At 38.1% G+C, this 26,165-nt stretch overlaps 1 protein-coding gene across 2 annotated transcripts in view; it reads left to right on the top strand.

Annotated features, from left to right (window-relative positions):
• LOC101847707 (dnaJ homolog subfamily C member 13) overlaps positions 1-26,165 on the top strand; it is a 336,952-nt gene that overhangs the window by 129,101 nt on the left and 181,686 nt on the right. For both annotated transcript variants that reach the window (XM_005092779.3, XM_005092778.3), the window contains exons 18-25: positions 12,122-12,243; positions 13,989-14,064; positions 15,144-15,239; positions 16,743-16,850; positions 18,135-18,230; positions 19,083-19,263; positions 22,106-22,181; positions 22,575-22,734. In XM_005092779.3, coding sequence (XP_005092836.1) covers positions 12,122-12,243; positions 13,989-14,064; positions 15,144-15,239; positions 16,743-16,850; positions 18,135-18,230; positions 19,083-19,263; positions 22,106-22,181; positions 22,575-22,734 — 915 coding nt within the window. The remainder of the gene's footprint in view (positions 1-12,121; positions 12,244-13,988; positions 14,065-15,143; positions 15,240-16,742; positions 16,851-18,134; positions 18,231-19,082; positions 19,264-22,105; positions 22,182-22,574; positions 22,735-26,165) is intronic.

The following is a 26,165-nucleotide window of genomic DNA, read 5'->3' as shown; positions in this document are numbered from 1 at the left end:
TCCCCGTCACCGCTCTTGTCTGGGCTGACTTGATTTTTGGTACTTTTTAGCTTAAAGTTTTAGATGTATCCTTGTATTTATGGTAATTATCATTTTATAATGCACTCAAAGCACACATTTCTGCTCTTGAGACTCAAGAAAAAATAGACATTGTAACTTGTCTGGTTATTTCGTTAGAGGCGCTGAAGTCGGCAATGCTAAATTGTAGAATTTTTTGGACATGTATGAATGGAAAAAAAATCAATATGAAAAAAGGGCTCTACAAAGCTGTCGAGCATTTGGAATATGAGCAACATAACATCGATGGAGATACTCCGAAAAGATCGTATTTGCGCAGATAATAGAAAGTTGTATTTTTGCTACTTTATCCATCTGACACAGTTCGCTAAGAAGTAATTCCTCCTTGTAAACGTTTATGTGTATTTACACACTTTTGTAGGTTAAAAAAAAAAAATCGCATATCTTACTTGGTTGTAGACCTATGCAGGCCTCCACAGACACAGCATAATAATTCATAATCAAATGCAGAGTATCTTTCTCTGATTTAATGGTAAAGCATCTGTGGTTTAATGTTTACCCCCAAAAATGCAGATGTGAACCTTTCTTCCCTAAAACTCGAGTATTACTACCTGCGCAGATTTAAGATTTCTTATGGTAAAAGACAGGATGTTCATAGTCAGTTTAACACAGATTTTGGAGAGATCTGTCGAGCTGTTTTTAAATAAACAATCATTTATTCGTAAGTATGTAACTAAAATATTACAACTCTACAAACACTTGTCTAGAACAAAAACCAAGGCACAGAAATTAACCATTCTAACGCAGAATAAATCTTAAGACATTGAGCTTTTAGAACATCAGTGTAATGGTTTACTGTGTGGGATAGGGAAGAAGATATATCGTTTCAAACATAGATCCCCTAAAAAATGTGAATTTCTCAACCGGCACTAAAAAAGTCCATCCACGGCTCATTAGCCCAGTGACCCTGAGCGGGGGAGCTCTGGCTGACTGCTGAGTCACGTTTACTAAAAGTAACAGAATCGGGTGAAAAGTGACGCCGTGCAGCCTCCAAAGTCGCATCTGGAAGACACAGCGATAGTCAGCTATCGGTATACTTCACAGATAAAAATTTACAGCTCTAAGTCCTCAATATGTTCTAACTTTCATTCAGCAAGCTCATTGTTAGGAGTTGGAAATAACCAAGTGTCACAGGAAACTAAGTTAGGACTAAAGGCTGTATGAGGCAATACTTGGATCCCTTGCTTTTGTATATATACATATATATATATATATACATATATATATATATATATATATATGAGCTTTTGCCAATAGGTGGGTACCTAAAATGTAGCACAGAGGGTTGATTATAAAGTTTTGAATATTTCGTTTTTACTTGAACTTTTGTATTCATGTATATCTCCTTCCACTAAAACATGTATTTACAGACCTACAGACGGCATGCTAAGCTGTGTAACTGGCATTGCGTAACGTCAAGTCAAATTTTTTCGGACATAAATTATAACTATGATGAAACATTTTTGTAGAATTTGTACATGCAAATTTATTTTAACAGTTTTCTTATTGATTTAATTTTCAAACATAAGCATGAAGAGCCTATAAAATGGTGAGGATCAGAGGAACAAGAAATTCTGAATACCGTTGTGTTTGCATTTGTGTCATCATAGTTATATCAGAAAGAAATGAAAAACTTTCCGTTTTCATATTTTAATTTGTTTTATGAAAATGTAGGCAAACAACGATTCAGAAGATTCAGTTTGACTAACATTACTAACAATGCTTGCTAATGATGAAAAAATTCCACTTTATTCACATTTTATTATGAATCTCTGCAAAATATCTAATATCTCTCGAACATAACCATGATGACACAAAATGAATAAAACCCTGAATGTAATTTACGGAACATAAAATTATTTTAATAGTTTCCTCATTGCTTTATTTCAAACATAAGCATGAAGAGCATATATAAAATCAAGGAAAAAAGAAATTCTGAATGTCTTTGTGTTTGCATTTGTGTCATCATAATTATGTCCGAAAGAAATGAAAAACTTTCCATTTTTATATTTTAATTCATTTTTTGTTGTTGAAATTTTGGCAAACAAAGATTCAGGAGATTTAGTTCGACTTATTCATGCTAATGGTGAAAAAATGTCACTTAATTCACATTTTACTATGACTCTAATGCAAAATACCAAGTACCTTTCGAACATAACCACAATGACACATAAATAGTCATGATAGTGGATAAATGTTTGTCTCCATTTTGGAACATATAATGTGGACACGACCAAGAGGATGCCAACCATATCCTTCAGCACTGCCCGCGCTACGCCACCCTTCGCGCACAGACGTGGCAGAATGTGGCTCCCCTTGAGAGAGAACTCTATGGCAGTCTTTCAGAGTTGAAGCGCACTACACAGTTTGTACGCGACATCGGACTGACTGTCTAGCTGCTGTCATCGAGAACGAGGAGGAGGAGGAGGAGGAGGAGGAGGAGCATGTAGATCTACCACTACTTGACCATTGGAACGCTATGCGATGTTAACCATTACTTGGTTTAAATTTACGAACATAACTGTAACATGTTTAGATTTGATGACGACATAAAAAACTTAAATGGATTCATCTCATCCATCGTTATTCTTCTGGCCATCTTACATCGCACAACAATACGCTTTGAATGGATCGACAGGAACAATGCACGTTCCTCCACCCGTATTACTTCTTGTTTTCTGATTGGCTCTTTCGAACATAAAAAATGATGACAGAGCTAGAGGCGTCGCGGGATTTCCGTTTTCTGCAAAATAACGTACGGTCACAGCCTCGGAATCAGTCAGGGCAGAGAGTAAACATTGAACGATATTATGCTCATTCCAGGGCCCCAAAATGGCTGATAGAAACGAAGTCACAGGGAATCGAAATTAGTTCTCAGCGACGCGTCATGTTTTTCATTCTAAAAATACATAGATTTCAGAACTAAAAATAATTCTTAAATTTCTTCTGATAGCGCGACTGCTATTTCTATGCTCCATAGCTGAAACACCATATTAAGCACAACATAATATATACAGTTTTCAAAGCTGTAGCACCATTTTTATTGGAATAGGAACGGATTTTGTAAGGTATATGAAGAAAACCCCACCTATTGGCAAAGGCTCATATGTGATCTTCACCATTTTATATGCTCTTCACGTTTATGTTTGAAAAAAGGAAAGTGTTAAAATAATTTTGTATGTACAATGTGTCATCATAGTTATGTCCGAAAGAATATGACTTCAAGACGTTACGTAACGCCAGTTACACAGCTTAGCATGCCATCTATAGGTCTGTAAATACTTGTTTTTGTTGGAGGAGATATACATGAATAGAAAAAGTCAAGTAAAAAGCGAAATATTCAAAACCTTATAATCAACCATCTGTGCTATATTTTAGGTACCCACCTATTGGCAAAAGCTCATATATATATATATATATATATATACACGTTTGTTTGGTGTATCTTGGCTTATATATATATATATATATATATATATATATATGTGTGTGTGTGTGTGTGTGTGTGTGTATATACACACACACATATATACATGATATATACAGAGTCGTGGCCTTTGCTTTGTGGGGAATTGCATTGTTGTGGAGGAGCATTGTGTGAGAATCTTATCTTTGGTCTCTGCTCATCAACAGCATTTTTTAACCAGAGAAGTATCTTTTGTACATAGTAAGAAGGAGTAAAGCGTCATAATAGTATTACATGGCATGATAACAACGGCAATAAGACTACTGAGTACGGCCTTAAAAACCTCTTTGTGGATGCAAAACAACATGCCTGTCTCATATTTCATCTGTCCATGCACATTCCAGCTGTTTTGTTAGAATTCTAAAAGAGGGAATCCATGTTTTGTCTCCTAAGACAATGTCTGTAAGTGTTGCTTGGGCCCGTGGCATTCAAACACATTGAACAATTCTGTGGCGCATTTTATGCTCCTTGGTTAGTAAATGAGCCATCCAACTGGCACACACTTTTTAACATGTAATTCTAAAGGAATAATATTTTGCACCAACCAAACCAACTCTAAGTTCTCGTATAGAGGTATGGGATTCTTGCCCAATGCTTCAACCATTTTCTCAATCACAGATAAATTTTGGTGGCGAGAATGTGGGTAATCAAAAACTTTATCTTTCCCTTCACTAAATTCTTACCCTACAAACAGTGTAAATTTTCATGAATTAGTTTGGTCGATACGCCAAGTCTGCAAAGGTGTAAAATTGATGTTTTCTTTTGTAAACTTGCAGGTGGTATTAATGAATTGTTTAATTCAATGCTCACAAACTGGTTGGTTCATTTTTTTAGAACACCCTCTGCACTTGCAGGTAACGAATCAGTATCGAGCATCTAGTAGAGCTGTGAGCATTGGATTCTACTGTTCAACATTCAAGATTTTTGCGCCATTCGCAGCAATTCAAAGTGTGACAGATCCATTCGAATGCTGTATGATTTTTTTTAAATAATGGATTTTCGTCTTATTTTCTCAACCCATAGTAAAATTAGAACATATATTAAACTACTCACTGTGGTAAATTCAGCAATACATTGTAGTTGATGATTACGGGGAAGAGTGATAAGTGGGGGTAACAGGAGAGAATATATATAAAACATGCCACTAAGAGACACTAGTCTCAACTCAATGTGCCATTGTTTCAAAGCGCAGTGAATGGTTTTGCTTACGCCTACGCTGCCTTGCTCAATGAGCTCCCCTTGCCCTAATCAAAATTTGAAGTGCTTGAACTGCTAAGCCTTATTATGAGTAGTCACCACAGAATTCTACACTAATAGAACGGGAACTGTACCACGTGACCTGTGAGGAATTGAAGACTGAAAACAATGGCGTCTTGAGGGCACGATTTATCGTTTTCGGAAGTAACCCTATAGTGCTTTTAAAGCAAGAGCGGCTTTTACAAACGAGTGAAAAATGGAACATTTACTGTCCAGTTTGTAATTTTGAGTTACAGAATTCACTGTGCAACTAGAGATTGGAATTAAGGTTTTAAATTGTTGTGTTTTTGGGTGCAACAAGAGAAACAGCAGACATAGAGAGTTTATAAATATAAAAGATCTACAGAACTGTGAAAAAAATCGTAACACGGATGGGATTGTTCACAGCACCTCTAGCTTCCCACACACATTTTGCATACGCATATATGGCCTACGTAATTTTTTAGTAGCACAACTTGTTACAAGAAATTTGTTTTACACTGAACATATTTTTTCACTAGATCTAGATCTAATTAATGTTCTCAAAACATGCGTTCAATAATTAACTTTATGTCGCCAGCAGAAGTAGAAAAAAGGACGGACTTGCTTTTAAAAGAGATTTAGCTCCAGCTAAAAACCTTTTAAAAATCTGTAGAAACCATTGACTGGGTTTTTGTTGTTGAAATATTTGGCTAGTATTTATTAAAGAATTTTCTTTAAAGAAATTTCTAGAATAATATAGAACCTATAGATGTGTACAAATGTTTGAAAAAAATACTCATCGGTTAAGACGAATTGATATAGATCTAAGTCATTGTGTAAAAGTAGGAGAATCTAGATCTAGGTGTTCGATAGTTCAGTAGCCTAGATATTTGATAATAAGTTGCGCATCAAATTTTTGACCGCATGCTACAGTAGTAGTAGTAGAGATAGTGTATTATTTTCATCCGAAACATTAATTTCCGCATCCATACACCTTTTTGGGCCTTTATAAGCACATGTAGTCCTACTTTAATTATGTTACTTTCATAATTGTTTTTGAAAGCATTTTCAATTCCTTTCACTTTCACTTTCCACGCGCGGGCTCATATAATTTAAGATTCCAAATCTGACGAATGTATTATTAAATAGCGTATAATGCTGAGTTAGCCAATGCATTGCAATGCGCGCTATTATCAATTAATTGAATTGTAACTAGACTTCAATTTGATCCGTAAAAAGAGACCACTTATTTTTTTATACGTGTTCATGAATGTGTGTTTGTTTATTGTGTGTGGGGATTAAAAATTAAAGATTAAAGATTCCAGATCTGATGAATGTATTTATAAAATAGCGTAATAGTGCTGGGTTAGCCGATGCCTTGCGATACACGCTTTTATCAATTAATTGAATTGTAACAGGACTTCGATTTGATCCGTAACAAGACAACACTTATTTTTTCTTATACGTATTCAAAAATGTGTTTGTTTACTCTATGTGCGGAGATTAAAAATTAAAGATTAAAGATTCCAGATCTGACGAATGTATTTATAAAATAGCGTAATAGTGCTGGGTTAGCCGATGCCTTGCGATACACGCTTTTATCAATTAATTGAATTGTAACAGGACTTCGATTTGATCCGTAACAAGACAACACTTATTTTTTCTTATATACGTGTTCAAAAATGTGTGTTTGTTTACTGTGTGCGGGCATTAAAAATTAAAGATTAAAGATTCCAGATCTGACGAATGTATTTATAAAATAGCGTAATAGTGCTGGGTTAGCCGATGCCTTGCGATACACGCTTTTATCAATTAATTGAATTGTAACAGGACTTCGATTTGATCCGTAACAAGACAACACTTATTTTTTCTTATACGTGTTCAAAAATGTGTGTTTGTTTACTGTGTGCGGGCATTAAAGATTCCAGGTCTGACGAATGTATTTATTAAATAGCATAGTCCTATAGGGCAGGGGTAGCCAACGCATTGCGATACGCACTTTTATCAATTAATCGAATTGAAACATGACTTCAATTTGATCCGTAACAAGAGACCACTTATTTTTTCTTATTCGTGTTCAAAAATATGTGTTTGTTTACTGTGTGCGGGGATTACAGGGGGACAAGCCCATCCCCTCGACATGTGATCCAGGGTATGGGGATACATTTTTCTCAAAATGCACACAGCTCTGAAATCCTTGACCAGTGATCACTCGCCATGGAACTCTTTCTGTTGTGACTGTAGACACAAGTTTCTTCATTATTACATCTAAATGAACCTATCATTCATGCATTAGAAATCACACTCCCAACATACAGAAAATGACTTTGAACATATATTCAGGAAACATATGCCAGTTCCACTCTTGTTTACTTTGTTTTGCATTATTGGCTTTTATGTGTAAACCAATATTTTGAGGCCTTTTCTGCATTTTTGTGTTTTTGGCAGCATGTACAATAGGCCTATGTATTTTATGTGCAACCGACACATTCTCTAATCTCTACTCTTGTATTTGTTAGACTCGCACGTGCTTTAAACAAAGCATGTTGTTGTACACACTACTGATGCAAACACAGATGAATTCTTAAAGTGAGAAATAATACATTTCCTCAATATAAGCTAAATTTATTTATCTCTTTCTAGTAAATTGGAGAAAAGGCTTATATTATTCTTTTTTGCTTGCTTTGGATGGCCTTAAGCTTAATGACAATATTATTGTAGTGAGCATGTTACTGCCAGCGTCGCCTTATCGTAGATCTAGTACTAATCAAGACTATATCTAAATATTTTGCCAACAGAATTAATGTTCATAATTAGTGTTATTATCAAGTGTATTGTGATTGTGAAGATCTTTAGTAGATCTAGATATCTTGAGATCTAGATCTATCTAGTTCTAGATCCCATCCCATCATTTTAAAAAACAACAAACCAACAATACAAATACAAAAACATTGTAACATTTCCAATTATGACATATTGTTGGCAATAAAAATGTACTAGACTATTTCACTATATTTCCTCTTCGAAGAAAGTTTAAAAATACTGATGTAGGGTGTCTTCCAAGCCCTACCACTAGCATCAGCGTGCATAGCAACGCAAAGCCTCGCTGTGCGGCGCAGCCAAAGATGCCCTCAACAGGCCGCCATGTTTTAGTTTCAATTCCTCACAGCGAATCGGCGATCGCGAAGAGGGAGTTCCGCTTCTAATAGCGTAGAATTCTGTGGTAGTCACACCTGGAGACCATCACTTTGAAATGCAGCCGATGATTTTGCATTATACTATGCTGGCACACTGAGCTCCCCTTGCCCTATTCAAAATTTGAAGCGTTAGGCTATATGAGTAGCCACACCAAGCAACCATCACTTCGATGCGCAGCGAACGTTTTTTTTTTTCATAGACTGGTATACTGGGCTCCCCATTCGAAATTTGAAGCATTAAATTATATATGTATACCTATAAACACATCAAAGCACACGCACGCACACAGGCATGTACACACACACACACACACACACACACACACACACACACACACACACACACATATACACACATACACACACACACACACACTCACACACGTTTTAAAAATATAATAACATTACTAGAAGCAGGCTCTGCTCGATGGTAACTACTTAAACTGGGGTAGTGTTCATCTTTTTATTTCCTTCTTTGTCTTTGTACTACCTGATTATTTGGCCTAAATACCAGTGCTGTAGTGAGTGCTCGATACTGATTCATTATCTGCCTAAGATGTATCGCTGATCACCCTGGGTTTGGCACATCGGGAGCTGATGGGACTGCAATTCATAGACATGATGTGCGACAGGCTAGGCCTAACAAGTCGCTACCTCGAAATTACGTGGGTTTTTTTTTTTTTACTCAGTGCCTAGTTTTAAGAAATTTAATGTCAAAGATTTTGAGTTTTACACCTTGCCAAGCTTTTTCGAATGCATTCTTTGAAAATCTTGATAACGACTCCGAATAATCTTACGATTTCGATAGAGCAGGTAGAATATGGTTTCAGACCTCATGATCTTATTAACTCAAAACTGCCGAAAATGTCAGCTAGAGCTAGAGCTTTGTAATCCTGAGTTAGTGAAGTGTCAGAGCAAACGCTGAATAGGCGTAGATCTAGACCTACTGATTCATTATATGGAATCGAGAAACGAGAAGATTGGTTGAGGGCATTGGATGCCAAGGAGAAAGAATCATTATTTCCATAGATTTGTGTGTTGTTTCTTGAAAGATCAACACACAGGGTGTTTTTTGTTGTTGTTGTTTTTTAGAGGGGGGGGGGGGGGGCTGCAGTGTGACATCATGAATGAGCCAGCAAGATATGTGTCGTCGGCTCATTTGCTTGCTTGTTCATAACGTCACAAATGAGCAGCGTCTAGAGCAGGGAATAATGCATCTTTGAGGTTTACCAATCAGCTTCTGCCCACCCACATTTCGATACAGTATGTGATTAGTTTATTTGCTCATTTATTTGAGGACACTAGAAACGAGTGCTTGTTTATTCACAATTAAAATTTTTGAAGACAGAACTTAACAACCCAACAAAATACTTGAAATTGACCCTGAATCTACTTGAAATGGGAAATTTGGGGTAGGTAACCCTGTCTTTGTACTACTTGATTAAAAAAAGATAAAAAAATCCTTTGCCCCCTCCTCTGAGCTCCTGACTCTTTCTGCAGCCTTTCTACTGCTACTCCTTGACTCATTCTTTCAGCTGTCTTTCTGCCACACCCCTGGTCTTCTGGTAGGAAAGATCTACACCTAGCCTTTTCGGACAAGGGCGAAAAATCTCGGAGGGCCCGTGTGCAAGTTGCGCACGTTAAAGATCCCTTGGTGGTCTAAAATCGATAAGAGCAGGCTTCGGCCGCCACCCGGGCAAAATTCAAAATTTCCTACCCACTAAAAGTATTAGGTGTGTCCCGCGCGCTCATATGACCGTATGCAGTTGCGAGCGCCGTAAAAACACTTACCAAAAAAAAAAGAGACCAATATATTGGGCCAGGATATGGACACACCACCTGTCATCACCATTTACAACTGTCAGTTTGAAATGTTACAATACTGAACCTACTGTAGTTCCACTAACATCAGCTGTAATTTGTACCTATATAATGTACGGATTGGTGAGGCTGCAACAACCCTAGAACAACTGGCCAATGTATTCAGGAGAACCCCAAGCTGACGGTTCCCGCCAAAAAGGCAATACAAAACATTTGTGTTGTCAGCCCCGTCCTCTACTGGAATAACTCCTGAACAAACTAGGCCAGGCAAGAGCAGAAGCTGAACACTTTTCAGAAGTTGTACCTTCACCACATGATCACTGGCTTCAGCTGGAGCTTCAAATGCCCAATACTCAAGTCTTTGCCTGTGCTAGCTCCTTTCCGTGCACATGCCATTCAGACAACACTGACTTGGCCATGAGAGTTATTTATGTGGAAGACTCGGGGTTCCTTAAGTCTAAGTCATTTTCCACTCTGAACTGACCTCTTGCAAAAGACCTTAAGGTGACACCCCCCCCCCGCCCCCCATCTGTGGTACCATGATATCTGCAAGCACATCATGAAAGCTTGAACTCAGAGAGTTGGGAGGACATTAAAGCCATGGGCAGCAGCTCGCGTTGCTTACTCAAAAAACAAGGGTGATGAAAAGATCCTGGATAGATCTGGCAGAAGAGAAGACATGCCATTCCTACGTTGTCCATTCAGCCACCAGCAGTCCTGTTTCAGCAGCAGTACCATTAATACTTTGGGCACGTTATCCAATCAAAAGAAGCAGGCTGTTTGTATGAGGCATTTGCCATTCGCAAATCATGTCTTGCAGACCTGCCGCTCATCCTGATTTAATCAGGATATCCCGATGTTTTGACCCATTTCTCAAGAGTGCCAATTATCCCGATTTCAATCCCGTGTATCTCGATTTTTTGGTTTCGTCTGTTGCTCGGGATTTTTCGAAAATTAAACGTACTCTACTTTCTTCTCTGTCACGGGAAGCGCACGTTGAACTTTTTGTCAGCAGGAATTCGGGAATGGTAATGCCGGATTTAGTAGTTGACTCATTCCAAGTTGTGTTGGATCTTTGCTCGCACGTGTTATGTCTACTATATGATTTGGTATTCCGACCTGGGACATTCTCAAGGTCAACTTTCGCTTGTTTCCACTCATAATTCTACGGTAATGGCCTGATGACTGTTTCAGTTGCGTCATTTAAGTGATCAATATTATTCGTAGTTCTGCTGTTACTTTCAAAACAAGATTTGTTGAAGTTCTGGTTAGTCGGGCCCACCATCGAGACCCGTCAGTGTTATTGCGCATTCACATCACATGCCATGACTTAAGCGTGTGAGTTGCGCGTGTGTCGGGGACTGTTAGTTGACGGGATCAACTTAACTGCATGCACGCAGGTTAAACATCTTTCAGGACTTGGGGGGGGGGGGGGGGGGGTTAGACAACTAGGAGTGCTTGACGTGATGCTTCAGGATATTAAAGAATAATAACATGCACACACACACACACACACACACACACACACACACACACACACACACACACACACACTCTTAGACGCACACACACACACACACACACACACACACACACACACACACTCACACACACACACACACACACACACACACACTCACACACACACACACACACACACACACACACACACACACACACACACACACACAGGGCATATTATACAGGTATATATAGATATACATTTTTATGGAATCCCCTGGAAAATAGAGTGGCAGGTCTGGTCTTGACACAGTGAAACCAGGTGCTTGTCAATTTTTTGGCTCAATCTTAGAGCCTGTTCTTTTGCCTTGCTTGTGATGAAAAAAAAATACCCTTCTATCTCAAATAGAAGTCGAGATATTTGTGAATGAAAGGGGTGGGGGTAATCTGGTGTCAGTGGTAAAAATTAGCGAGAACATGGCCGTCAGAGTTAGGATACTTCCAAAGCTGCGATGTCTTACATTTTTGTGCCTTTGATCGTTTTTTAAAGTAAAATTCATGCACATAAAAAGTGGACATGAAAGGTGTTGAACCCCAAACAAAACAAAAATTGATGAAAATTGCCCAACAGGTAGAAAAATGTGAGTTTCTTTGATTTCATTTATTTGACGAATGCATGATTTCACAATGAGGCCACATCTGTTTTGTGTCAAGGATGGTTCTTGGGCACTGTAGTGCTTTTTTCAAAATCTTTTTTTTTCAGCAATATTGTTATCAAAACCTTTTCCTAAAAAGATTCCTGTTTTATGGTACTGGGACACTGTAAAGTACAGCTCAATGACTTGAGTATCAATCATGTGGGGTTTTTAATTTTTGATAGGAAGGTGATGCTGAGATTGCTGCCAAGATGCAGGATTTGTCTCTCTCTGAAGGTGCCCTTCCCAAACACCTTCACACAGCCATGTTCACACAGAGTATTGACAGCAGGATGCTTACCAACAGGTAAACTAATGTAGGATGTAGCTTTTGTAAATATTACAATAAGTTAGGCATTTGTTCATTCAGCTGCCCATACAACTGAAATCTGTGTAGATGCGGTTTGCCATCTCTTTTTTGTCATAATACAATTGATATTGTTCAAGTCCCCTTTTTATTTTCTCTTGTCTTTCATTTTGCTCCTTTTCCTTTGAAATTTTAATTGGAAATTGGAAACTTTTTAGTTTCACATTAAAATAATTGCCTATTCCTTTTTGTGCCATGTTTTAGTCGGTCCAGCTGTACATCTTTCCATCCATCCATCTGTCCATCCATCATTCCATCTTACAGTCCATCCATTCATATGTCCAGTGATTGGCTCATCTTTGGACTCATTCTACGTTCTATTCTTCTGTCTGTTTCCCTCATCGCATTTCAGTAGTTAATACTCCACACGCTGTTATTCAGTATTATAAATACCATTTATATAATTTATTCAATTTGATACATGAGATGATTTTTTTTTAAAGTGTTAATTCTCCCTTATATTTTGTCTGCCACCAGTGAAAGTTACAGAATCCCAGATTTAGATAGTACTCACCTTAATTTTTTTTTTTTAAAATCCACAACCCTTTAGTAAGTTTCTTTTCTATCTTCAATTGTTTTGGAAGCGACTTTACATACTGCGAATGAATTGAAAAACAGTTGTCTCTGCCTAACGGCACAGTGCTTGAGAAAACTCTCAAACATGCATTTCCATGATGCGTGAGTTTTTGTGAACCCATACATAGAGGAAAAGGGATGCAACCGTCTCATTTCCTTGATATTTTGGTGACCTGCCTTTGGGGGAGGGGTCACTTTTGCTGATACATGTACTGTGACAAAACGTGACACTGTTTTGCAAAGGATTCCCCGATCGAGGTCATGTCTAAAAAAGGGGTGAAAAAAAGCAGCTGTTGGTGATAGTCATAGGTAAGAGTGCTAATCCACAGCCTTTCCAAGGGACTACTCCTGACTGCCCATCATCGATTGCAACTTGGTAAATGCATAGATGACATCAGACATTTTGAGAGACTTTTCTCATGTGATTTGTTGAAAAAGTACGTCATAAATTCTTTGAGCGCAGCTGATCACTTGTTAAATCTTTAATCCTATATATGCCTATCTTGTGTTCTACATTTACTCGTGTTGCACATCATATTCATAGGCCTTACTGAACATGACAGTCACCCGAACACCAGTTAGAAACCTTGTCTCAAAGATGCATTTCGAGTGACCAATCAAAAGACATCACTCTTCCAGTCCTAGACCTATGTTTCCATGTACAGTTGGACAAGTTAACGTTCTCCATCACTTTCTTTGTTCTGCATGAGGGGCAGTCTTGTCAAATATCTGGTTGTTTGAACTTGTTTTATATGCCAGCTGTGTAAGTTGTACTAAGTTGGAGCAAAAATTTTCCTTTATCAAGTTTTACCTGTTGGTGTGTTTCATGGATCAGAGCGTGCGTTTAGAGGAAAGGATGTTTGCACGTCTAAATTTGATAGTTAAAAAAAAACATATGACGGAAACATACGTTTGAGCACAGCGTGCCTTTGTTTGGTGTGCATTTAGGTGGAGGCAACCGTATCTTACAAAGAATGGCACTTCTGCTCTGTATATCTATATTTTACCACCTGGCTTGTGTAGTTCTGTGTGGACTGATACAAGCTTGCGATTTTTAGTCAGTAATTTGATACTGTTTTGATATAGCTGGAGTTTTCTTTTGTTTCTAGACAACTGAGTCGTCACTTAGTGGGCCTGTGGGTGACTGGACACCCTACAGCTATGGGTCTACTGAAGAGAATCTTGGTAAGCTATGAATGATCAAGTTTTACATTTCATCCACATTGTGAAGTATTGTCAAATTGGATCCTAGGTTGACAAATCATCTCTATACCTAAAAACATTAAATTTTTTGTTTGTTTTGTTTTTGTAAAGTGTTTTACGGCGCTCGCAACTGCATAAGGTCATATGAGCGCGCGGGACGCACCTAATATTTACAGTTGGTAGGAAATTTGGAATTTTGCCCGGGTGGCAGCCGAAGCCTACTCTTATCGATTTTAGACCACCAAGGGATCTTTAACGTGCACAACTTGCACACGGGCCCTCTGAGATTTTTCGCCCTTGTCCGAGAAGGCTAGGTGTAGATCTTTCCTACCAGAAGATCAGGGGTTGGCAGAAAGACAGCAGTAAGGAGGAGCCAAGGAGTAGCAGTAGAAAGGCTGCAGAAAGAGGAGCCCAGAGGAGGGGGCAAAGGAGGTGAGGGGGTGGGGGCAGAAAGTGGAAATGAAAGCAGACAACAGAACATTTCTAGAGAGCAGGAAAGGAGGTGAAAGGAGACAATTTTAGAGAAGAAAATTTTTCGGTCGCTACCCGGAATCGAACCCGGGACCTCTGAATGAGAGGCCAACACTTTAACCTCTAGGCCACGAGAGCCCCCATGAAATTTTGCAATGTTCATGCATCTATTATTAACATTCTGGTGGTTGGTTTCTTCTACGAACGATCTCCGTGCTTCTAGAAAATTCAGCTTACAATAAGTAGAAGCCCATCCATCAGTGACATTTCAAGGTGGGTTTTCACCATCCACAGCATTGCGGACTTTTGCGATAATGATTATTGGAATAAAAAGACTTTACAAAATTCGGAACCATGTAATGGTGTAAATCTCTTTCCCATGCCAAGATTCCTTCATGCCGAGTTACATCATGCCTAATGTGCAATAGATGAACATTATACGTCCGAATGGAGCAAGTGACTTCCTTTGTTACCTTAACTATTGCTCTATTGATGCTTCGCTGGTCAATGGTTTTCAGGACAATAGTACCTGATATTTATGTCTCCTAGCTGATTTCACTTTGTTGTGCATCCCCCATGGTGTATTTCAGCCTAGTGGCCTTCTTACCTACCTGGACTCAGCAGATGATGTCCCTATGTCTGAGACTGACCGACTGCACATCAGAGATAATGTCAAGTTAGCTCAGGTACTCTCAAAATTTGGTCTTGTACTGATTTAGCAGTGTCTAGTCTTTCTTTCTGTAATTGGACTCATTCCTTTTTTTATATTAATTTTCCACTTTCCCTGTTGCTGATCTTTGCATTCCTATGATCAACTGAAGAGTAAATGTCATTCTGTAAATTTAATAGTTTGTTTCTTTTTCACCTGTCCTTTATCCATATATAGTATGTGAGGGAGTGTGGCAAAATTAGATGCTCGTCAAAATATTGAAATGGAAGAAAATGGCATTTTTCGTCTCGTTCTGCAATTTTGGTCAAACTTTCGTGGTTTCATTTTTTGACTCAATACGTTTTATGTCCATTTAAAAACAATTTGCTGTGTGGCTTTTACTGAAAAACGTTGATTAAAGGTACAAAAAATGTAAATTGCTCCTGCATGCTTCCACGGAAGCTGAGAATGTTTCTGAGTGTTCTCAGAGGGTCTGCTGGGGTAATAATAGTTGTAAAGCGCATAGAGCATTCTCTTGAGCATGGATATGCGCTATATAAATGCAATTATTATTTATTATTAAATTTACAGTTTCGAAGGACTCTTAAGTTGTGGAAGTCATCAAACTTTGGCGGTCATTTTCTGTCTTCATTTTTTCTCTGAAACCAGGTGACCCCCACCTCTTTCAATCCAAAATATCTCAACTTCTAGTGAAGATAGGTGGATAATTTTTTCACCAAAAGCAAGACAAATGGTAACGCTTAAGATGATACCATTAACTCCGTATGCCCAAAAATCTACGATCCCCTGATTCCACAGTGTTATGACACATATCTGTGTTTTATCTCTTATAACTGAAAAATCTACTCTATTGTACAAAAAAATAATTAACCAAGACTCTTCGTAAATTGTTTTTTTTTTGTACAATTGAATAGATTTTGTACAATTGAATAGATTTTTCAGTTATAAGTCTTTCTGATAGCTATATTTAGTTTGTTTCAGAATAAGTTTAAACAAGGCTTATCCTGTTTTTTTATTATTTTGCTGTTCTCTGTTAGAGTCTTTTTTTTCCATTTACATATGTGTCTCGATACGATGGAATCAGGCGTTCGGCAATTTTTGGGCTTGTGGAGCTATTGGTTTCATCTGAAAACTGATATATTGGCCTTGCTTCCAATGAAATAAATATTCATCTATCATGAATAGAACTCAAAATATTTGCGATTGAAGGAAGTGAGGTCACCTGGTGAAATTAACAAAAAATGGCTGCCAAAGTTGGATAACTCCAATAGCTAAAGAGTCCTTGCAAACAGAAAAATGACATATTTTAAGCCTTTAGTTAATGTTTTTCAGCAAAATTCACATGGAAATGTGTTTTTATATGGACATAAAAGAGGCTGAGCCAAAAAATAACAATTTGATAAAAATTCCCAAACTGACGGAAAAACGTCTGTTTCTCCAATTTCTGTATTTTGACGAGCGCCTGATTTCATCACGCTGCTTCACATATGTCTACATTTCTCCTGACCTCTGATTACAGGACCACTTCAACAAGAACAAGCGCAACCAACAGTTACTGATGTTGGAGAAAAAGATTGATAACCTGCTGCAGCACTGGAGGTCTCGCGTAGGGCTTGATAAAAGCAAGGTTGGTGTTAACTTTGAGAGAACAATATTTCTTTTGAGAGAGAAGAGCATTTGTGATTTGAATCCAGCTTTGAGGAAGATTTGAAGACTTTAGAAAAACAGAGGAAATGGATAGATATTTTGTATTTTGCTCCACAAAAACCTGTTTACCTCTTTGTATGTGACCATGACATAAAGTTCATATTGCTATAACTCCTTCCGAGGGGCAAAACCAACTTTGCAGCTTTTGGTATGAAATCTAAAATGACATATATGTCACTAAGGCTAATTTCAATAAAATGAGCCCAATCCTGAAAAATGGAAACATCTCAATGAATACTAACATGAAAGTTCTGAAATGCTATGTTTCGTCAACCCTTCTGTATGGCTGTGAATGCTGGACAATCACTAAAGACGGTGAAAATAAAATAGAAGCTACAGAAATGTGGTTTCCTAGGAGACTGCTAAAAGTATCGTGGAAGGAAAAGAAATCAAATGAGGTAGTGCTTGATGAAGCCCAGGTGGGACGCTCAATGTTAAAAACGATCAGGAAACGACAAATGCAGTTTTTGGGACGCATAGACGTAAGGGTCTTGAACATCTAGCTCTCCCTGGCAAAGTTGAGGGTAAGCGAGGCAGGGGAAGGCCAGAACAACATACTTAGGGAACCTAAACAAATGGGTAACAGGGAAAGATCAGAGAAACGTAGCTTTTTTGAGAGCATCCGAGCAAAGGAACGAATGGAGAACCATGATCGCCGATCTGGCACTGGATGATGATGATGATGTCACTAAATTGTTCATTAAATCAAAACAAGTGACTCTATTCTGATAATTCTTCATCTAATTAATGAACTCCAGATAAAAGAGACCTGTTTTTGGCTAAAGTAATTTGATGTAGGAAGTCATAAAGGAATGTGCCCGAACCACTAACAGCGGCTCACCGGCACAGCTGTTCCGACTTCGAGCTGCTTGAAGAGGCTTGTTGGAGATAAGGAGTTAAACATAAATATATGTTTTAGATTTATTTCTTTTTGTATTTTAGGGGCGGTTATTTTGTCTACCATTTGTTCATAAAAGAATTGAACTCAGTGGGTGGTTGGTCGAGGTTCTGGTCTTTTTCAGTGTTGCTGTTGTCCTAATCTTGTGGATGACATCTTGCTCACTCACTTTTGTTCACCACTCCACAGCAACTACGCAAGAAATTAAAGCTGAAAAGTGATCTTTGACTTAATTGATTAGCTGCTCCCCCCCCCCCCCCCACACACACACACCTCATCCCATCTCTTTCCTCTTACTTTCAACAGCAACAGCAAAATGAGAAGCCCATAGTGCTGAGGAAGAGACGCCAGAGGGTTAAAAGTGAGGCCAATTGGCCCCTTTTCTACTATCAGTTCAATCAGGTGAGAGGTTCTTTCATCGATTAAAGTGTACTCTTTGAAGTTGAAAATATTTAACTGAAAGTCTTCCATAGTTTGAATTCTTGTTCTGATAAAGTCAGTAAGTTCAGTTTTTGTCAGTGGCATTCGTTGTGTTAGTTTTGCAGTTTTGATCAGGAATGTGAAGTCCTACTTTTATTTTTGTTACCGTGCAGATTCTCCGATACTGGCCTGATGACAGTGATAGTCAAAACACACAGCTTGTGAATAATAGTGCAGAAACATGATAAAAACAGACCTGCCACTCATCTTGAAAAGTGCTCACTCGTCCTTAGGACAAGATGTATTTCTTACACATACATACGTTAAAATCTCGGTTTCTTAAAATAGGTCAACTTTGTAAATATCTAAGACTAATGTTTGGTGTAAGCTGTAGGTTGCCTATTATTTTTCTCTCTTTTGGGCTAGCAGGAAACGTGTTCGAACCTTAGTTTGTAGAAACCTTTACGAATTTGCTATTAGTTTCTGTTATTCATCCAACTTTAAGACCTGTTTCCAAAAATCTGAGAAGATTAATTAAATAGAACGATTTGATTTTATCTTGCGTTAATTGTGGTCAGACAAAAATGAACAGGCTATATCTGATTTTTGGCCAAAATACCTGAAACTGACCCTGAATCTACCTGAAATTAGACATTTGAGGGATACAGCCCTGTAAATTTCAAAATTTTGCTCCCAACTTAAAGGCCAATATAAAGTGGTCATTTGTTGCTGCACCCAGTATCCTTGCCAAGTTGGATTGAAGGTCCCCCTCCCAATCATTCAATTATTTTTAAAGTTTTGAAAAATAATTTCAAAACATTCCACTTTTGTCAGGATCACGCAAAACCGAATCTGATCTGGAACTACAAGACCCGAGAGGAGTTGAGAGAGAGCTTAGAGAATGAGATGAGGGCTTTCAATGTGGACAAAGAGCTTGGGGCCACTTTCATTGTTGGTTGGAACCACACAGAGTTTGAGGTGCCCTACCATTGCCTTGCAGATGAGATCAAAATTGGTATGGCCTTTTCTGTTATTATTTAAAATATATTATTTTTTCCTTAGTATTTGCCTCTCCTTTTTTTTCTTTTCTACAGATTGTATAATATGACCGATTTGCGAGTGGGGAGGGGCTGTATTTAATCTAGCTGTAAAATGTTTGCTTTACAAGCCACTTTTCATGGTTGGACTTCTTGGTTATGGGTTTCAGGACCATTTCCAAAGGTAGGTGGTTTTTAAGTACTAAGTTTTCATAGTTAATATACAAATGTGGTTTGACAGAATTCAGGGTTCCTTTACACACATAGAGGGACATTGGTGTTTGTTTGGTGACCCTTTAGCTGTTGAAAGTTGTTGGAGAACAAGCTTTTATGAGTGAAAAGTAGATTTTTAAAAAGTGGTATGACTTGATTTAGCAACAGTCTTTTGTAATTTTCATAAGGTGAATGTTGTACTGGGTTGAAATGAGATGTCCCAAGTATTTCAGTTCAAAACATTATTGGTATATTACACTTATTACTTAATACCTTTTTTTGGAATGTGTATGAAATGTAACTGCTCTCTCTCATGTATTGGTAATAGTTTCTGTTTATTTTGGCTGTTTTCTCTTGTTTCTTTGTGGCTATTATTTCTCTATTATTTCTGTTTACTTTTGTTTATTGTGGCTGTTCTCTCTTATTTATTATGACCGTTCTTTCTTGTTTCTTATGACTGTTCTTTCTCAATTATTGCTTTTGTTTCCTTGTTTCTTGCCGTTGTTTTCTCTTTCTTCTTTAGGCATTTTCCCCTTGCTTGTTGTTTCTGTTCTCCCTTGTACATTATTTCTGTTTTGTTTTTCTCATGGTTTCTTGTTCCTATTGGCTGTTCTCTCTTGTTCCTTGTGGTTGTTCGCTCATGGTTGGAGGGTGAATTTGCAGGTTCTTTTGTTCTTTTCCACTGTTGTTTCTTTATTTGTCTGTCGTTGTTTCGATGTGCTTCTTTTTACTCTGGCTAACAAACTGTGACTGTCTTTGTTTTTTGTTTATTCTGGTTATTCTGTTGAGTGAGAAGAGCCCCCCCCCCCCCCCCCCCCCCAAAGCACCTAATCACGTTAGGGTCCTGGGGGATCAGCTTCCTGTTGCCGCTATGGCCAGGCTAACTTCATGGTACTTTTCAACTTAAAATTTTAGGTGTATTGTTGTACTTACGGTAATTATCATTTAATGCACCCTTAGTATTTATAAATTTCTGCTACTGAGACATAATAAAGAACGGACATTGTAACTTGTCTGGTTATTTCGTTAGACATTCTGATGTCGACAATGCTAAATTATGATTTGTTTAGACAAACGTGGAGGAAAATAAAGAATATTAAAAAAGTGTTTTGACAAATGTGTGTGGCTCTGAGAAGACCCTTCACATGGTGCAAATTTTCAAAAGTGACTTTTTTGCATGTCGTTTTGAAAGGCGCATCTTACCAGAGCATTTTGCACTTTATTTGAGTGCAATCGAGCATTCTGTGACAAGTTATGGCATTTTAAAATTCAAAGGGTCCGAAGGTGAAGTTTTGAGAAAACTGGTTTTTAAGTTTTGTTTACTTTGGGAACAATTTAAAATTAAGTAAACAATAGTGCTCAATTACTTGGAAACAAAAAACTTGCAGTTTACTTACTGTAAACAAAACAAAAAAAATACTTTGCAGAGCAGAACAAAGAACTTAAATTCAATGAGGAACAGTTCACATTTGGTTTGAAAGGCAGGAAATGGAACAGAAGAAGGTTAAATGGCACTCATAACCTTTTCAGAAGTGAATCTAGAAGATGCGCAACTCTTGTAACTATTTGTGATGTTTTGAAATTCATTTGCACTTGGTTTTCCCGAAACGGCAATAAAATTCTCTTTCTTTTGGTTTATAATATGTTGGGATTCCTGTGAAAAGAAAGTGTCCATCCGATTGAGTTTGTCTAGGAATTTGGCATAATTCGGCGACGATATGTCTTAAAAAATAATTCTTTAACAATTTTAAAACGGATTCTCCTTGAAACATTTTATGTAAGAACGATTTATCTTTCTTAGTTTCAAATAATCTCGTTTTCTATAAAAATGAAGTCCAGGGCCTATTTTCGCCGATATCTCAAAATAAAATTCTGCACCATCGGACGGGTTATCTCAGAGCCTCACACAAATATTATCGAGCTCTTGGAACATGAACAACATATATCATTGATCGAGGTACTCTTAAAAAGGCATATGTGAGGCATCATGGTGAAATCAGGTGCTCGTCAAAATAATGAAATCGAAGAAACAAGCTTTTTTTCCTCCAGTAAACCATTTTCTGTAGAATTTTCATTTTTTGGCTCAACACCTTCCATATTGAACTACATTTCCATATGAATTTTACTGGAAAACCTTGATTTATGGCACAAAATACGTAAATTTTCAATTTTCAAGGACTTTCAAGCTATAGAAGTTACATGACTTTGGCAGCCATTTTCTCGCAAATTTTACCTCGGGAAACAAGTGACACACACACCCCCCCACCCCCCCACCCCTCTCCTTCATTCGCAAATATCTCAACTTCTATTAAATATAGATGGATAATTATTTAAATCAAAAGCAAGACAAATAAAAAAGATTAAAGATGATACCAAATACTCCTTATGCCCCAAAAATGGCGAACGCCTGATTCCACTGCGCCTTGATACATGTCTGTGCAGATGATAGGAAGCTGTATTTCTGCACCTTAACCTTTTTGTGTTGTGCACCTTTCAAGGTGAGCATTCCCTTAGAACGCCATTATTTTATGTGGGTTATTCCGTATTTTACTATTGTATTTTACTGATTTGTGACCAGTATAAAAATCAATGACAATGCATCACCAGGGGACTACTACCTGAGATTACTGCTTGAGGAAGATGATGATGAGGCCACAGAGGAAACAAGTGCCATAAAGAAGTCGTAAGTGATGAGGGCATTTTAACATCTGTGCAAAAGTGTACTGATGTGATGCCAATCTGTCTTTTAGACTGGAATGTCATTCTTTAAAACTTAAGCCAATTTGTCATTTCCCTTTTTTACTTTTTTCTGTTCTAGTTTTAAGTAATTGTACCCACTGTACTTTTGGCCCTGGAGTCTGATGATGATTTAAGTGGATAGGCATGCAAAGAGAAAAGATACTGTAAAATCATGTGAACCTTCAATTGGAAAGGATATAAGACTAAAAACCATGGCTTAAACTCTTTATTGGCACATGGAATGAATAACTATGAGTGATGTGACAATATTCTGCTAGATTATAAATCATATCATCACTTTCTCTTGACTAATTTTTGTCTTTTTCATGTGTTTCAGCTATGAGTTTTTCAATGACCTGTACCACCGGTTCTTGCTGACCCCAAAGGTCAACATGAAGTGTATGTGTTTACAAGCAATGGCCATAGTGTATGGGCGCTGTCATGAGGAGATTGGGGCTTTCAATGACACTCGCTACATGGTGGGCATGCTGGAGAGGGTGAGTTGGAATTTTTTTCTTTGGCTTTTTAATGTTATTTTAGGCTGTCATCATTGCCATGAATGGGCGTCAATATTGTAATGGAAAGGTGACGTGGTGGTGGTCTTTCTGCTCCCATAGTTATTCCTTTCCTCAGAGTCCATGACAAGATATTATGCTTATCGTTGGCCAGATAATAAAATGTCCCAGCAAAATTTTTCAGATGGGAGAAAAAATTGTTTCATTCTTTTCACGTTTATACATACACTTCGAAACTGATACAAAAAGAAGGTAAAGGCATTATCTTTAGGGTGATATAATAATATGTCATCTCGTGAAAAGATGTTTTTGCAGTGAGATAACTGGCTAGGTATTTTTTGTGATCCCCTTAGTACGAGGGGGGTTAAATAAGTCTTTGGTCTGGGTATGAAAGAATCACGGTAGAGTAATGAAATTTCGCCAGCCTTTAGACAAATTCTTTGGAACACACCATGCTAATTTTTGGGAAAATCCAACAATAATAAAGCACTAGTCAGCGTGTTCAATGAAACCATGCACAAAAACGTTTGGTTTTTCTTTTCTGAAGCTGTGCCATGGAGCCTGTTGAATATCCCTCAGATATCAAGTTTTACACTTGCAAGGAAAATCCCCTTCAGACATTTTCAGGAAGTAGTCTAAGTTTATGGTGACAAATGTCCTCGTTATAATACCTTGACATACTGGGTAAGAAAATTCAAGTGAAGCGGGAATCAGTGTAGGGTCAATTGAAATGATTCTCCATAACCATCTTAACATTAATAAGGTGTCTGCGCGGTGGGTACCCCGTCTTTTGACAAGTGAGTCAAAGACCCTAACCTCCTTCTTTTGCAAATATCTCAACTTGTGTTCTAGTTATATGGGTACTTTTCCCTCCAAAAACAAGACAAATAAACAAGCTTTGAGATGATGCCATAACTTTAAATGCCCAAAAGTTAACTCCTCCGCATCATGCTCTAAGATGTCATGAAAGACATGGGTCTGAGCCGCAATTACTCTTTTCGACTTCAGTAAATATTGGTATTTTGTACTTGTGTTAAGTCTTCTTTGCAAGTGTAGTGCAGGAGCAGTAGTGCTTGATAACATGTGGTTGTGTGGTTTGGGCATGTCTTGCAAGTAATTATAGAAAGAAAGCTTGTGTTTAATGTCCCCTTGTAAGGAATAATATATATATATGGCTCTTTTCGTCTATGCAGACCGTCAGTTTAGCTTAACATGGTCTCAAGGTTGTCTTCATGCATCTTCTTTCATGGCTAATTTTTCCTATATTTGAAGCGCAGATTCTGTCGCAGTGCAGATAAGCTGTTTTTGCAGTTGTCTTTGTACCTCAATTTTGGTCTTCCTCTTGGTCTCTTTCCCTGGGCAAGTTCTCCATAGAGAAGTTGCTTCGGAATCCGGTTGTCATCCATTCTCTTGACATAGCCCAGCTATCTCAATCTTTTTAAATACAGGATAGTTGTCATGCTCTGGAAGTTTGCCGGGGCCAACACTTCTACATTTGTAACCTTGTCACGCAACGAAATGCCTAAGATCTTGCCGCAGCATCTGAGATGGAAAATGTCGAGGCACTTTTCTTGTCTGCTGTACAATAGTGGAGCGTTGGTATGTCACCCACTTTTGCGTCCCGACTTTTCTACGAATGATCGAATATTTTCCTACTGATGGTTATTTGCGGAAGAAAGTGTGGTCTAGGTATCTTACTTGATGGCTTTGATATGCCAGTCTGAAGACATTAACAAAGTTGGAAGGTAAGTGTATAAAAGTGTTTCTGAGGGATCGCTCAATGATGCTATGAACCACATCGACCTCCATTTAGGTGTGTCCCTGAGTGAAGTGTTTTTGTTCGACTGTTATGTTGAGCTCTTGAGCTAAAGCTGAAATGACACTGGCTAGTATGTCATTTTTAATTTGTTAAAGGCATCCATCATTGTACAGTATTATTCTGCCTGTCTTGGCAAGGGAACGAATGTAGTCTATTATGCAAGATGAAAATTCATCAGAAGTCAGTAAACTTCTCCTTCATCCCAGACATAACATTTCATGCCCCGGGTTACCATGTTGTAGACACTAAAGTTGTGCTTAGCTAACTTTTTCGGTTGTACAGAGAGGAGGCTTTGGGCATGGGACTCAACAGGAGACATTGAAGATCCATGCTGACAATGCTCACTCTATCTAATAGTTCCTTTGTTTGGGTTTCCAAGGCTATCTTTTTGTTAATTTCTTTGTCTTGCCTCGCTGTGTCTTTGTGAACTGCCCATGCTGTTTGGTACTCAAATGTCACATTGTTTTTTTTCTGGCTGTAAGAATGCAAAAATGTTTTGGTTGAACTCCATGCTAAATAGGTCGATCCTCACAGCAGGTCTTTTACTTTCTGCACATTTACTTTTAAATGGTGGTTCCAAATACAATTTCGAGGTACACTGTCTGCAATTGTGACTTGGAACTTTTGGGAGACAATGCAGAAATTGATCATTCAAGAATATTTTGGGCTGCTGCTCTGTCATAATGTGAATGAGATGACTCCACCATGCTTTAAAGAGTACCTAAAGGTGAACACTCGAAGGGAAAAATCATTTGTTGTATACTGCTTCTGTTTTTGCATTTTGTCTTCCCTGCCCCTAAGGGAGTATCAAATCTTCCCAGGGCAGTGCCACTGACTGTAGTGTCTTTAGGCCATTCCCAAAGGGAGGACATTTCTCCTTCAAGCACAGTAGAATTGTAAATGGGCTGATTCGTGTCACGCTCATAACTGTGCCTGATCTACAACAGGGAACTGCTGCTTTTTCTTTCCTGATCTTTACAATTGTCATTTTCCTCTACTTCTTTTATATGTTTGTCACTTTCTTGTGACCCGCTATTTCCGGGGTGCCTTGATAGTCGAAGCAGACCTTGTGCTGTTGAAGCTAGAGAGGTGAGCAGAATAAGTCTTCTCTGTTGAACCCACCCCTTGGCGCTCATATGACCTTTTGTAGTTTTGAGCGCCGTAAAACCCTCTACTATAATAATAAGGAGTATCAATGCCTGTTACAAATGCAAAAATAAAAAACCTAACTCTGTTAAGAAATTTTGGTACATGAGAATGCACTGTGTAATAATGTAATGATGAGGCGTTATCTTACCCTTAATTCTATGTTGTCTATGACTAATTGAGCGCCCATGAGTTGTGTAAAAAAAGCCCATCATAAATTCACCCTCACCTGCTCAGCATCAGGATCACCTTCAGAAGTCTTAAAAATGCAATGAATTCTCTAACCACTCCTCTGTCGTCATCAGTTGGCCCAAATGTGTACTTATTTTCGGCACATCTACGGAGAACATTGTAAATGTCTCCAAGATGCAGACCTACTTTAAGTGGACCGCCACCGCTTGCTGCCCAGGAGAGAGTAGCTTGGGATCTTCAAACATCTGAAATGCCC

The sequence above is a fragment of the Aplysia californica genome, unplaced genomic scaffold (assembly GCF_000002075.1).
Source record: "Aplysia californica isolate F4 #8 unplaced genomic scaffold, AplCal3.0 scaffold00052, whole genome shotgun sequence".
NCBI classification, from domain to species: domain Eukaryota; kingdom Metazoa; phylum Mollusca; class Gastropoda; order Aplysiida; family Aplysiidae; genus Aplysia; species Aplysia californica.
This window is presented reverse-complemented; position numbering and strand designations above follow the sequence as displayed.